Source organism: Leptopilina heterotoma, unplaced genomic scaffold (genome assembly GCF_015476425.1).
Source record: "Leptopilina heterotoma isolate Lh14 unplaced genomic scaffold, ASM1547642v1 Lhet_88, whole genome shotgun sequence".
Lineage (NCBI taxonomy): Eukaryota > Metazoa > Arthropoda > Insecta > Hymenoptera > Figitidae > Leptopilina > Leptopilina heterotoma.
Window position 1 is genome coordinate 726,511 of NW_025111191.1, and position 16,076 is coordinate 742,586.

At 22.9% G+C, this 16,076-nt stretch overlaps 1 protein-coding gene and 1 long non-coding RNA gene across 3 annotated transcripts; one reads left to right on the forward strand and one right to left on the reverse strand.

Moving 5' to 3' along the window:
* The first annotated feature begins 1,113 nt into the window (after positions 1-1,113).
* On the forward strand, positions 1,114-3,454 carry LOC122511579. Its single transcript, XR_006302532.1, has 3 exons — positions 1,114-1,235; positions 1,827-1,982; positions 3,324-3,454. It is a non-coding gene; the product is annotated as an uncharacterized LOC122511579 (long non-coding RNA).
* On the reverse strand, positions 2,165-14,607 carry LOC122511578 (C-1-tetrahydrofolate synthase, cytoplasmic). 2 transcript variants are annotated; one of them, XM_043626933.1, is made up of 13 exons: positions 14,521-14,607; positions 14,308-14,373; positions 11,201-11,536; positions 10,057-10,149; positions 9,790-9,931; positions 8,525-8,636; positions 7,307-7,872; positions 6,642-6,945; positions 6,188-6,405; positions 3,343-3,806; positions 2,964-3,216; positions 2,487-2,672; positions 2,165-2,399 (listed from the first exon to the last, which is right to left on the reverse strand). In XM_043626933.1, exons 2-13 carry the CDS (start codon positions 14,355-14,357, stop codon positions 2,310-2,312), a joined length of 2,814 nt encoding a protein of 937 aa, XP_043482868.1. In that variant the 5' UTR covers positions 14,358-14,373; positions 14,521-14,607; the 3' UTR covers positions 2,165-2,309. The 2 variants fall into 2 exon arrangements, with proteins under 2 accessions (XP_043482868.1, XP_043482869.1); XM_043626934.1 differs by having other exon boundaries at positions 14,515-14,588.
* Positions 14,608-16,076: the final 1,469 nt, after the last annotated feature.

Below are 16,076 nucleotides of genomic sequence, written 5' to 3' on the forward strand. Positions count from 1 at the left end.
TTCTATTAATTAAATTAAATTAATTAATTAATTTAATTTTCATTATTAATTTTAATTACTTCATTATTATCTAATTAATTAATAACGTTATTAATTAAATATTTACTTTATTTAATAATTATATAGATATTTTAATTATAAATTTGTAATAAAAAAATTAAATTTAAATTACAAAATTTGTGTCGTGTAAAAAATTCATTTGAATTGAATTTGAATTTTCGCGCTCTAAAGGTTGGACACTGACCGCCAGATGGCGAACCATAAGAACGAGCGGAACGTCGGAACGCGTCATTTCGACGCCGCCATTTGTATTTTCGGAGTGTTTGCAACATGTCATGCGTTTCAAAATTTGTTTCTGTTCGGAAAAGTATAAAAATTAAACTAGATAAAGTAGAAAATAGTTAAAAACAAGAGTTTAAAAGTAAAAAAATTGATTGATTTTAAAAAATGTGCTGTGAAAATAATTGCTTTCAACTATTTCAGCAAACATAACAAAGAACAAATTTCCACCGCCTTTTCCGCTGAGATCGTTGGCTTTTTGTGATTTCTTTGAACATCCGCGATCGTTTTTAAATCTACAACTAAAATTGGTGAGTGAACTTCTTTAGTATTTTCGAATTTTACTCTACAAGACATTGTAGAATATTCTCATTATCTGAATTTGATTTGACAACATGACATATTTTAGTTGTATGAGAAATTTTTTAAAGGTATTATTATTTTTCAAAGTTTCTTTGCTTTAGAAATTTGATCAGTATCAGAAATACGAACTATTTCGTAATTACGGCTTCGTTGATAATCTCGTCATTATCATTATCTACAAATGATAAATTAGATTTTTAAATATTTATACAATTTTTCCTCTAACAAATTACAATTTTTGGTAATAAGAAAAGTTTTTCAACAAAAATTACTCGATTTATTATAAAAAATATTAAAATTAAAATAAATAATTTGTGTTCTTCAAAAAATCAATTTAAATTAGAATTTAAATTTTGGCGCTATTAAGCTTTCAACACTGGCCGCTAGATGGCGGATCAGTGGAACGTCCGGAACGTACTTTCGCGCCTTTTTCACATTTTGCAACATTTCTTCGTCGCCATTTGCATTTTCCGATTGTTTTCAAGTTGTCGCTCATTTCATCACTTGTTTTCATTCTAAAAAGTGAAGATTAAAATAGAAAAAAGTAAAAAAGAAAAGTAAAATAAGTTTAGAAAAGTAAACAAAGTAATTGGGTAAGTATAAAGTTGATTGATTTTAATAAATGTGCTGTGAAAATAATTGCTTTCAAATTCCAGTAAATTCAACAAAAGATTGACTTTCAATATCATTATTATTAACCGATATATTGGAAATGTAGAAAATATAGAGTTTGCCAATACAGAAACATGTTTTCAAATAGTAAAATTCGTAAAATTTCTAATAAATTTTTGAAAAAAAAATTTTTTTACTTGTAAACATAACCTATATTTTAGTTAATCAAAAGTTTCTTGTTATGCTTTTCGTAATGTATTCGTTTCAGTTCTTTTTGTTTTTCTATAGCAAAAAAAATGGTCTACTTAAACATTTTTACCTTATAAAGTTACTAATTAAACAATGAGAAAGTTAATGAAAAAAATATCGAACAAATAAAAATTCGTTGAAATAGAAATTCTATTAAATAAAAAGTTAGCGAAATACTTTAATCTAAATATTTTTAGTTTTCTATTTTTATAAATTAGAATATTTAATATTATTTATTAGAAATTGATTAGAAATACATTTATATTATTAATTATATTAATTCAAGTGGAGTAAAATACGATTTTCTTATTTCTTTTTTTCAGAAAACGGATAAAGTATCAAAAGAAGGATGACCATAATTTCTGAATCAACAAAAATTTGGAAGGTTTTGCCTTTTTCTGCTGGTCCTTGGCCTATTGTGAATTATTTCAATATTCGACAACGAAATCAATTCGGAATTAAATGAACAACAAAAATTGGTAAGTGAATGAATTTAATATTAATTTCTTGTTATATATACCGAGATATTTTAGGATATTTCTATTTATTTTTTAATTCGATAATCTGAAATCCCATTTAAAAATTTGACGACTGAAAATAATTGAAATAATTTTGTCGTGGTGGATTTGGAGTATAGGATTAAATAAATTACAATTTAGTGTATAGAGAAATAATCAGATTTATAACAATGATAAAAATACAAATAATGCAACGATCTGTTTTCCTTTCCTGAGGTTATTTCAGTTGTAATAGAATTTATTTTTTTTGTATAGGTTTTTATTATTTCTTTCCGCAATTATTCTGTTTTAGAACAGACCCTCTATTTGATCAGTTTCACAATTCCAGTCCATGTCGTAAACGCATGGCCTCGTTGACAATCCTGGCATCATCATTATCTAAAATTGATAAATTAGATTTTTAGAAAAGTTGCATCATCCCTCGTTAAAAAATATGAAAAGCAAAATAAATAAATTAAAACTCACTTCTCCAACCATTGGAACAATAAAACCTGCGCCTACTGAGACGAAAATGTCGGAGATTTCAATTTTAAAACCAGTCGGTGCTCCTTTTATGTTAGAATCTCCAGTTAGGGAATTGGATGTTTTTGCCATGCAAAGAGGTAAACTATTGTATCCTAGTTTATTGTATTCTTCGATTTTTTCTTTAACCTGAAAAAAAATATTTCGTTGGATTGATTACAAAAAATTTTCACTAGAAACAAACGAAATTAAATAATCAAACAAATTATGTTAAATTTTTTTTTCAATGCAGGGAAATTGTTAAACTGAAGTTTGCGACCACCCTGAATATATATTAAATAAATTGAGTGAATTGATATAATTTGATTAAAAATTTCAACAAATTTAAAAAATTAGAAAATTTGAAATCCTGAGATTTGAATAATTTAATTTTAAAACTTTAAAAAGTTAAAAAAATAAAAAAATGTTAGGAAATATTACCTTTTCAGTTAAAACGACTTCTCCTGCTCCATACATTTCCTTTGCGATGGTATTTATTTTTTCGACAATACTCGCGTTGATATTGTACAAAAATTGGAAGTTACTTGGTTTATTTGTTGCTGCAATAACAGCATCGGCTAATTGCGCAGCTCCCAATCCACCTTTAGCCCAATGAGTGCAAATTACTGCGTCTGCCGCTCCACTTTCGAGAGCAGCTTTCTTTACCATTTCCAATTCTGCTTCAGTGTCTGTCCTGTAAAAATAGAATGCAAATTTTGTCGCTTTAAACTTTAAACACTGACTGACTGAAAAATTGACAAACTGACAAATTTGTTTTAGTAACTATTGCTTTTGTTTCAGCAAATGGAAGATGACTTACTCGTGAGCATTGATTGCGACAACAACAGGAACACCGTGTTTACATCCATTGCTAATGTGCTTTTGAAGATTTGGAATTCCTTTTTGTAACAAATCGAGATTTTCCTCGACGTACTCCTTTTTGAGAACTGCACCTGGCGTAACTGCAGGACCACCGCCGTGCATTTTGAGAGCACGAATTGTCGCCACCAGGACAACGGCATTTGGTACGTGGCCCGAGGTACGACATTTTATATTGAAGAATTTCTCCATACCGATATCAGAACCAAAACCAGCTTCGGTCACGACATATCCATCGGGACCAACGAGTTTCAAGGCAATGGCGTCAGCAATGATGGATGAGCATCCATGAGCAATGTTTGCAAACGGACCAGCGTGCACCAGCACTGGCGTTCCTTCGATATTTTGCATCAAGGTTGGCTCAATTGCGTCTTTTAGTAAAATTGCCATTGCTCCGGTCATACCCTGGAATGGAAGTTTTCAAAGTACTCGAATAATGATTTATTCTACTATATTTATACGATCAAGAGAAGAAACATTTTATGAATATTAGTAAATAAGTGAATTCGATGAATTCCTATTGAATTTACGCTCTGGTTTTAGTTTCGATATAAAATTTACTATTTTCTAATACTAGAAATCAAAAAACTATTCTCAAAAATTAGAATCGAATTCTTTAAAACGATTCAATTATTTTTAAAAATATTCGAAATTCAATTATTTTCAATATCTAGTATTTTCATAAAATTTTGCAAAAGAATTCAATTATTTAAAAAAAAATTGATAAAATTCATCCAAAATTCAATTATTTTCATAAATAGTAAAATTTCCACAGGAATTCAATTAATTTAGAATAGCATTTTCAAACAAAATTGCAAAAAATCAATTATTTAACAAAATGTTTATAAATAAAAAATTTGATACAATTCTAAAAAAAATTCAATTATTTTCATAAATTAATAAAACTCATCGAAGAATTGCAATTATTTTTAATACTAAAATTAATTAACCGAAAAATTCAATTATTTTCACAAAATAAATATTTTCACAAAAATTCAATTATTTTCACAAATAAATATTTTCACAAAAATTCAATTATTTAAAATAAATTTTTCATAATATTTATTATATTTCCAAAAAAATAAATTATTTAAAACAATGTTAATAAAATTTTTATAAAGAATTCAATTATTTTTAAAAATAACAAAATTTTTCACAGAAATTCAATTTTTTTAAAACATTTCAATCAAATTTTTCTCAATAATTTAATTATTTTCATAAATAATAAAATTCTCCCAGAAATTTAATTAATTTTGAAAATTTTAATAAATTTCTTACCAACTATTCAATTATTTTTATAAATAATAACATTCATCGCAGGGTTTCAATTATTTTTAATAGAATTTTACAGGAATTGATCAAAAAATATAATTATTTATATAAATTTAATTTCTATCCCTCGAAAAAATCAATTATTTAATTAAATATTTTTTAATTCTTCCGAAGAATTCAGTTATTTACAAAAATATTAGAATTTTTCACAGGAATTCAATTATTTTCAAACATTTTAATAAAATTGTTTAAAAGAAATCAATTATTTAAAATCCAATTTAAATTAATTTTTTTTTAGATAATTCAATTATTTTTTTTAGATTTTTATAAAATTCTTCCTAAGAATTCAATTATTTACATAAATAATTCTTCGAAAGAATTCTATCATGTCGATAAATAACAAAATTATTCCCCAAAAATTCAATTATTTTGAGGCATTTTAATAAAATTCTTTGGAAAATTCAATTATTTTTATAAATATCACAAGAATTCAATTATTTTTAAAAGTAATAAATTTCTTCTTGGAAATTATCGAGTGCGAAGTCTGTTATCGTTAAAATCATAAAATTTGATATTTTCATTCGAGTGAATGAATTATTTAGGAATGATTATGAAAAATTCTTCGCATTTACTTATGAATTCAATAAGATTGGATTTTTGGCGCTTTCTGTCAAAAAATTGCTATTTTTAGGAATATTTTTACTTTATTGGAGATTCATTTCTAAAGATAAAATTTAAGTAAAGAATTTCATTAAAATGTTTAAAAATAATTAAATTTTTGCGAAGAATTTTATTATTTATAAAAATAATTGAATTCTTGACAAAAATTCCAGTTAAATTTTTTAGAATAATTTTATTATTTATAAAAATAATTGAATTCTTGACAAAAATTCCAGTAAAATTTTTTAGAATAATTTTATTATTTATAAAAATAATTGAATTCTTGACAAAAATTCCAGTAAAATTTTTTAGAATAATTTTATTATTTATAAAAATAATTGAATTTTTATCAAGAATTTCTTAATATTTTTGAAAATAATTGAATTTTTGCGAAGAATTGTATTATTTATGAAGATAATTGAATTCTTAGGAAAAGTTTTTGAAAAATAATTGAAGTTCTGCGAAGAAATTTGTTATTTATGAAAATAATTGAATTCTTGTCAAAAATTTCATTAAAATAATTAAAAATAATTAAATTTTTGCGAAGAATTTTATTGCTTATAAAGATAATTGAATTCTTGTTTAGAATTTCAGTAAAATTTTTTTTAGAATAATTGAATTAATTTAATTTTATTTATAATTATAATTTTTTTCTCACCTATTTTTAGAAAATAATTTATCTTTTCACCTATCTTAATGGAAAAAGATACTAAAGATATTAAATATTATTTATACATTAGAAATAGATTTGTATTATTAATTATTAGTTAAATTAATTCAAGTGGTGTAAAATACAAATTTCTCAAAATATTCCTTTTCTTTCAGAAAACAGAAAAAGTTTGAAATGAACTTACGAAATCTTCTGCTGTCAATGGAACACCACTCTTGCTAAATCCAACGACAATTTTTCCAAGTCTCTGTTTTAAATCTTCGGGACTTGTTGCCAGAGCAAGGATGGCCATAATTTCTGAGCCAACAGAAATGCGGAAGGATGTCTCTCTAGTTTTGCCCTTTTCTGCTGGTCCTTGGCCTATTGTGATCTTTCTCAACATCCGGTCATTTAAATCCACAACTGAAATTGGTGAGTGAATTAATTTAGAATTATTTTTTATTTCATATTACAAACATAATATATTTTATGATATTTTTATTTTATTCTATTTTTATAATATTTTTGTTTTATTTTTTAATTTTTATTCTATTTTTATTTTATTTTTATTTCTGTTTTTATTTATGTTTTTATTCTATTTATGCTTTATTTTTATTTGACTTCTATTTGGGTGTTGTAATTAAAACAAAATCTCTCACCTCTCGTCCATGTGATATTCGCGGGATCAATGTCAAGTCTGACAAATTTACTCTGCTCCTCTTCGGTTAAACTATTTGGATCAGTTTTATTAATGCCTAATTTTTCCAGACGTCGCAGTTGAATATTGGAAAATTGTCGTACTCCTTTTACTGTGGGCACTAATCTTTCGTATAGGGCTTTATTGGTTTGTGTCGATTCGTGAAAATATCGAGCGTCCACCTGAGCTGCCAGGAGATTATTGGCAGCACTCACTGCGTGAATATCGCCCGTTAAATGAAGATTAAATTCTTCCATGGGAATAACCTGAATTGACAATTTTACTCAATTTTTTATTTTAATTTTATAAAATTCTTTTTAACAAAAATTTTCAAAAAAAAAAAAAAATTGCTAAAAAATCTTTATAACATAATTCAAGGTATGTTAATTAAAATAGAAAATTAGTGGAACGAACACTGAAAAAAAAGTTTATTTGGTTTCAAATAACTGATTATTTATCTAATTATCAAATAAATATTTACTTGATTCAAATAATTTTTATTTCAATCAATTAAATTTTATTTGCTTCAATATACTTTTGGTCCGTAAATTTCGTATTTTCAATTACTTTCACTGGTTCGAGCCCTGGAATTTATTTAATAGAATTAAATTAAGAGAATAAAATAACCTGAGAATATCCGCCGCCGGCTGCACCGCCTTTAACACCAAACGTCGGTCCTTGACTTGGTTGTCTTAAAGTGACAAAAGAATTTTTTCCCCTGTGTGCTGATAATGCTTGAACTAATCCAAGAGCAGTTGTACTCTTACCCTCTCCCAATGGTGTTGGCGTAATTCCAGCCACAACCACATATTTTCCATTCTTTTGATTTTCTAGTCTCTGCAAAACTTTAAGACTCACTTTACCCTTTTTACTTCCATACGAGCTCAATTCATTCGGCATTATTCCAATTTCCTCCGCCAATTGTGCGATTTCCTTTGGTTCATGACTTCTCGATATTGTTATATCATTAGGTATAGGTTTTTCTAGTTTTAATTTTAAAATTCTCAAATTCCATTCGTTTGTGAGTAATTTCTTTGCCGATCGTTGAGCAGAGATGACGGTATTTTTCATTAGCATTGCCACTGTCATTGGGCCAACTCCACCCGGAACTGGGGTAATGTATGACGCTACATTAACAGCTTCGGCAAATGCCACGTCCCCGACGAGACGACTTCCTGATTTTTTCGTCGAATCTGAATTTCATGGAATTTTCTGTTGTAATTAATTTTTCAATTTATATTCATTCTTTCAATTTAGTAATTTGAAAGTAATAAACATTCAATTTACACTAATAATTATCGAATAATTATTTTCTCACTTATTTTTATTTAATAACAGACATTTTTAAAAATGAATTTCGAGGAAAAGTTAATCAATGCTATTTAAATGCGTCCTTACTATGAGAAAGAAAATAAGAAACTGTAGGTCGTTACAATCTTTTTTCGTCACAAACTTCTGTTTTGTAATACACGAATATCATATGTGTTGAATTATTTTTCGCTATGAAAAAACTGATAACGCTTGTTGGGACACATTTAATGTAGAATAGAATTGTCGACTGGGTGAGAAAAAAATTTTATGAAAGTGTTTCTTCCTTGGAAAGTTGTTTCTTTCTTTGATTATTAAAAATAATTTCCGATGAATAAAAATTATTTAAAATAATATTTAATTATTATATAAATAGAAGATAAATTGAATTAATAGATAAAAAGATTATTAGAAATTGTAGTTTTGCCGGTAAAAATAGAATTCTTTATTCAAGTCTCGATTTTTAATTTTCTTTTTTGTGATATTTTTCGAAAAATGCGATTTTTGTAATTATTGTTTACTTGAAATATTTTTTACCTGGAATGGGATTAATTCCACAGTCAATAACAACTGCGCTGGGTTTAATCCAAGAACCTTTGACCATTTCTGGTTGTCCGATACCAACAACTAAAATATCGGCTTGTGAAACCTGAAAAAAGACAAATTTTGGTTTTTTTATTTACAATTTCTTGATTATTTAAAAAATATAAAATTTTACTATTAACAAAGTAAAAAAATTTTTTTAAATTATCGAATTAATAGAAATTTTGTGAAATTCAACTGAAAATAATTAAATTTGTTAAAGAATTTCATTAAAAACTTTTTAACAAATCGAATTTTCAAAGTATTTTAATTTAATAGTTGATAAATAATTGAATTTTATAAAGAGTCACATTCTAATGTATTCATTTTTCTTAGTTCGAAGAATTATAATTAAAATTTTTATTAGTTAATTTAAAAAAGGATACACACTTAAAAATTTTTAATAAAATTGAATTTTCGCAGTATTTTTTCAAAATTCTGAAAAATAAGATTTTTGAAATTTTTCAATTCTATTGTTTTAAGATAATTGAATTTTTATAAACAAATAATTGAAAATTTTTGAAATAATTGAAATTTCTTTACATTCTATTAAAAATAATTAAATTCTATTGAAGAATTTTATTTAAATTTTTCGAAAATAATCAAGGCAAGTTAGTCACCGTAATTATAATTTTATTTTTAAAAATTTCTTCGCTTTATATTCAATTATTTTCATAAATAGTAAAACTCATTGCAGAATTTCTATTATTTTTAATACAATTTTAATCGAATTCCTCGAAAAATGTAATTACATTTTATATTCTTAAAAATTTTATTAAAATTCGTCGTAAGAATTCAATTATTTCTAGAAACTGAAAAAAAATCTTCTCAAGAATTCAATTATTTATATAAATAGCAAAATTCTTCAGATTTACGAAATTCTTTTGAATATTATTATTAAAAAAAAATTTTCACAAGAATTCAATTATTTTCATGAATTTTCATAAAATTCTAAAAAAAATTCAATTATTTTCAAAGGTAATAAAATTCTTCGCAGAAATTTAATTATTTAAAAAAATTTTTTTAATTTCTCAAAATTTCAATTATTTTTATAAATAAATAAATTGTTCTCCACAATTCAATTATTTTCAAAAATTTTAATAAAAAATTAAAATATAAAAATAATAAAATATTAAATAATTAAAATAATTAGGTTATTTGAGAAATTAAAATTTATTGAAATTGTTATATTAGATATGGAAAAATTTTATTAAACTTACGACTTTTGCTATATCTTTTGTTCTTGAATGACAAACGGTGACAGTTGCATTTTGCCATTTTAATAATTCGGCAACGGGTGTTCCTACAATTTTACTTCTTCCCAAAACAACAGCTTGTGCTCCTGCCATAGGAACTCCACTCCTGTTAATTTAGAGAAAAGAAAAATATTCTTTAATTTTTAGTATTTAAATCACGTTCGCAGTGAATTGATTATTTATAATTAATTAATCAACTAAATTAATAAATTAAAATAATAAATAACAAACTTTTTAATAAGTTCAATACATCCGTTTGGTGTACAAGGCATAAATCCAGTCATGTCGCCAATTGCTACTCTACCCTCGTTTATTGTATTCAATCTGTAAAGAGAATTTGGAAGAATTATAATTAATTTCAGTTTTAATTAATTGTAATTAAATATTTATTTCAAATTCAAAAAAAAAGATTTGAAAGAATTTTTTTTTAAATAGAAAATTTTTCTTAGAACGAATATTTTTTTTGGAAAAAATTTTTATTAATAAATAAATATATCTTCTTTTGAATTAATTAAAATTAATTGATAATTGATTTAAGAGAAGAAATATTTATATATTAACGAACATTTTCCTAAAAAAATATTCTTTGTAAGACAAATTTTCTATAGATATAGTTAATTAATTAATTAATTCAAATTATATCTCTTTGAATTTGAAATTAATTAAATTAAAATTAATTAATTCGAGAGAAGAAAAATTTATTTCAAAATAAGAGAGATTTATTTTAGAATGAATTATTTTTCCACAGAAAAATTTTTTCTTTATTGTGGTCTTGTTTATAAATAAATAGAAAATAATGAAAATGAATTATTAGTATCAATGATAAAAATGAAATATTACTAATAATAATAATACATTTTTAAAATAAAAAATAAAGAATAATTAATTAAAGATTAATCTAATCTTTCTAATGAAATTAATGAAGTTAATGAAATTAATGAGATTAATTAATTAACGTTAATTGGTAAATTTAGAAAAATTGATTGCTAAAGAATTCTTTTTACTAGAAATAAAAAAATTAGAGTAATTTAATTTTTGATTAAAATACCAAATTATTATTTATTGCAAAAGTAATCGACAATTTTCTATTTCCAATCGTATGAAAATTAAGAGCAAATTATTTTTCCAACATGGAATAATATTTTTCTCGACAGAAATTAGAATCTCTAATTTTCGGTCGTGAATGTCAAAGGTCGAGCGCATGTTTAATCATTATTATCAGGAATTTAGTGCGATTACATTTCTTGTAATTATTTTTATATTAGCTCTCCAAAGATGAGATAATTTCGCAGAAGGAGAATGGAGTTTTTAATTTTTTAAAATGCATATAATAAACGCGATAAGAGTACACTCGAAAAAAATAACAAATTCTTACCCATCGACATCTTTATTTGGTGAGACCATATCGGTTATGAGATGTGAATTAATTGTATTAACACAATCTAATGGCATTTGAACAATAATACCATGTGTATTAGGATCATTATTCAAATAATTGAGTTTATTTATTAATTCAGTTTCTGTTATTGTATTTGGAAGTTTCATATGATTTGCTTTTATTCCAATTTCATTGGCTGCATTTATCTTCATTCGAATATAGACATTTGAATCTTCTCGGCCACCAACTTGAACTATAGCAAGACCCGGTGTGAAATTTGGTAATTTCTCTTTCAATTGCGCTACATCTTTCTTTAATGACTCTCGAATTTCCCTTAAAAAGAAACGAAAAATTTTTTCATGTTAATTATATTTGATAATTGTGACATAATTATGATAATCATGATAATTGTTGATAATCCATCAAAGTATGTACTGGAAATTCTATGAAGATTGCTTAAAAAACGGAATTTTTCCAGGTTTTTAAAACGAAAATTATTGAAAAACATCAATAACTTCATTTTTAAAGAAATATTTAATCATTATTTTTTTTATAGAAATTAAAATATTCAAAAATTGGAAATTTAGTAATATAAGAATATTATTATAAAACTTGTTACTTTGTTACTGTAACATTCTTTAAAAATTATTTTCATCATTGCGATTATTTATTTCTAGAATTTTCAACTAAAATTCTTCTTGAAGTCAATTTTTTAAAATAATTTTTAAGTTTTTTTTTTTATTTTTTTTTTAAAAATATTTTTTAAAGTTCTTTGCGAATTTTCAAATTTTTTTGTTTACAATTTAATTTTACGAAATTTCGATTATTCTGACATTCTTCAATTAAATATATTAGAAATTAAAAACTTCTAATAATTAAAAAAAATTCCGTTAAACTTATTGAGAAAAATTAATTCTATGGAATTCTTAATTAAAAGTATAAAAAGTTCAAATTTTCAAAGATTTTAATTTGAAATTCATTTTTAAATAAATATTTATTAGTTAATATTTAGCTTTTAAACTAAAAAAGTAGAAAAAAAGTAGCTATAGAAAAATTAGACTTGACGACCACAAAAACTCGTTTGAGATACTTCACAAAACTGACAAAAATAAATAATAATTGAATTCTTGCGAACGATTTTAATAGAATTTTTTAAAATATTTGAATTTCCGAGAAGAAATTTATTACTTTTAAAAATAATTGAATTCTTGTGATGAATATTGTTATTTATGAAAATAATTGAATTTTGCAAAGAATTTTATTAAAATGCCTCAAAATAATTGAATTTTTTCTAACAATTTTATTAAAATATTTGAAAATAATTGAATCCCTGTGAAAAATTCTAATATTTTTGTAAATAATTGAATTCTTCCAAAGAATTTAAAAAAAACCATTTTTTTAATAATTGATTTTATCTAGGAATTGAAATGCAATTTTTAAGAATAATTACATTTTTTGAGCAATTCCTGTAAAATTGTATTAAAAATAATTCAAATCCTGCGATGAATTTTATTATTTATAAAAAGAATTGAATAGTTGTTAAGAATTTTATTAAAATTTTCAAAAATATTTTAATTTCTGAGAGAATTTTATTATTTATGAAAATCATTTAATTATTGAGAAAAATTTGATTAAAATGTTTAAAAAAAACTTGAATTTCTGTGAAAAATTTTGTTATTTTTGAAAATAATTTAATACTTCATAAAAATTTTATAAACATTGTTTTAAATAATAAATTTTTTCGAAATATAATAAATATTATGAAAATTTTATTTTCTTGTGAAATAAAATTTATTTATTTGTGAAAATAATTAAATTTTTCGATCAATTAGTTTAAAATAGTATTAAATATAATTGCAATTCTTCGATGAGTTTTATTATTTATGAAAATAATTGAATTCTTGCTTAGAATTTTATCAAAAATTTTTTTTAAAAATTGAATTCCCATGAAAAATGTTATTATTTGTTAATTCCTGTGGAAATTTTATTATTTATGAAAATAATTGAATATTAGATGAATTTTATCAATTTTCTTTAAATAATTGAATTCTTTTGTGAAATTTAATGAAAATACTATAGATATTGAAAATAATTGAATTTCGAAAAAAGTTTTATGCTTAACAAAGATAATTTAAATTTTGACGATAATTTTTGTAAATTTTTAATCATAACTGGATTTCTGCGAAGAATATTTTATTAAAATTATTTTTAAAAAAATTGAAATGATACGCAAAGAATTGCATTAAAATTTTTGAAAATAATTTTATTCTTTAAAGAAATTTAATTAATAATTTATTGAAAATAATACTTAAATTCTAATAAATAAATTGTAGCAAAGGCTATTAAAATAATTAAATTTCTTTGATAAATTTTAATAAAATTTTTTAGAATAATAACTGTTTTCGGGGAATTCTATTAAAATTGTATTAAAAATAATTGAAATTCAGCATTGAGTTTTATTACCTATTTATTGAAATAATTGAATCCCTGAAAAAAAGTTATTATTTATGAAAATAATTGAATAATATATGAAAATAACTTGTAAATAATTGAATTCCTGTGAAATTAATTGCGTTGATAACAATAATGTTAATAATAATGATATTATTATTATTATTATTATTATTAATATTATTATTATTTGCGATAATAAGTATCAGTTTATCATTAATTATCGACAGTGAGATAAATATTCATTAGTGAGTAATATAAAAAATCAAAATTGCGTTTGAAAATTAAATGTTTTGAGAATTTTTTTCTTGGGTTCTAAAAATACCATTAAATTAGGTCCGTCCCTGTTCTATTCACACGCAGCATCTGCTAATCCACGTGAATGAATGCCTAGTGTAAAATTATTTAATAAATATCTCTTTCAAATTGAATTAAGATGAAAAGAAAAAGCAGACGAAGTGTTATTAAAAGAAATAAAAAAAATTGCTTTTATTTAGTTTTAAAGATTTTTATTCCTTTTTTCTTGGTTGTTTTATGAAGCACACTTGTTGATTCTAAATTTGTCAATTGCCGGCTCAGAAAAACCTTGTAATTTTCAATTAATTTAAATTATTTAAATTGATTGGAAAAAGAATATTTCTTTTTACACTTACTTTGCTAATTCCGTACCGGAAAGCAAAACTCCACGTACATCGGTAGACATTCTTCTGATTAGCACTCTAAAATAGGAGCACAAAATAAAAATTATTGGAGCACGTTAATTTTTTGGATTATTTCTTTGTGAAATATTTTCTATGAGGAATATTGATATTTGAGGTGCAGAAATAATTTTGAATGTATTACACAGAGGAAGGTTGTACTTTTACTTTTTTTTTTCTCGAGAAGGGGATCAAAACGTGATTTTCTTGTATTGAGTCGTTTGACGAGTAAGGGAATCCAAACTAAACTGAATCTTTAAGACGAAATATTTATTATCTTGCGTGAGAAATCAGTGCCGTATTAAAAAAAATCTTCTATGTTCGTTTTTTATTTTATTGGGAATTTTTTTTTATCGAAAATTTTTAAATAATAAATGGTTATTATTTTTATTTATTTTTATTTATTTTTATTTATTTTTATTATTTTTTGTTTTATCGGGAATTATAAATTTTTTTTCATTGAAAATTGTAAAATAATAAATAGGTAGTAATTATTTTCTATAACTTAGTTTAAAAGTAATTTGTTTCTTAATTTTAAAATTTTAATTTTGCAAAATTTATTTTGCGATAATGTTATACAGTTATGAAATTTTTATTATAATATATAGAATATTTGAATATTGGCAAAAATATTTTAAGATGTGAGAAAAGCCCCTGTTTTTAGACTAACAGCAATACATCAGTGTAGCGAAGTGAATTATTTCAAAACCCAAATTTGGCAATATTTTTTATTATTAATAATGCTTATTATTAATATTATTAGAAAGTATTTATAAATATTATAAATAAACAATATTTTTAAATACTATAAATAGAAAATATTTATAAATACTATAAATAGAAAATATTTATAAATATTCACTGAAGAAAATTTATTTGATTCAAATAACCGATTACTTGACTATTATCAATTAAATATTTACTTGAATTAAATAATTTTTATTTGAGTCAATTAAATGGTATTTGCTTCAAATACCATTTAATTGACTCAAATAAAAATTATTTGTTTAAAAAAATAAATATTTAATTGATAAGAAACAAGTAATCGATTATTTGAATCAAATACATTTTTTTTTCACTGTTCTTAGTAGAAAATATTTATAAATATTATTATCAGAAAATGTTTAAATAAAAATATAAATAGAAAATGTTTATATTTTTATAGGTATAAAATAATAATTTTTTTTTAGAAATAATTACTTAAATATTTATAAATAAAATAACAATTTCCAGGTAAAATTAGGTGCATACGATATTCCTGAATTAAAAGTTAAATTTTGTTTCGAGAAGGGAAAGAAAAAGTACGTTATTATAAGCAAATTATTAATAAAATTTTTTGTACCTAACGATTCTTAATGAAGTCATGTTTACTGTTAATTCAACAATACTTTAGGAAAATTAATGTCTGTTTACCGTATATAATAGTTTTTTCCGCAAAACCCATTTATTACATTTATTATCACATGTTAAAAATAGAGAGATATTTGTGCAATTTCTTTATTGAGTAACATGATTAGATAAACTTTTAACTACTTTGAAATGAATTTAAATAGAAGAACGTAAAATAATTTGTTTTTTTAAATAATTTAATGTAAATTAATTTATTTTTCCCGCAAGATAATTTAAAAGTGTTGACATTTTTTTAAATAATAAAAAGGATATTTTTTATCGTCTTTTGTAGAAAATTTAATTTTTCATCAATTTATTTTTTTATTTTTCAGGTC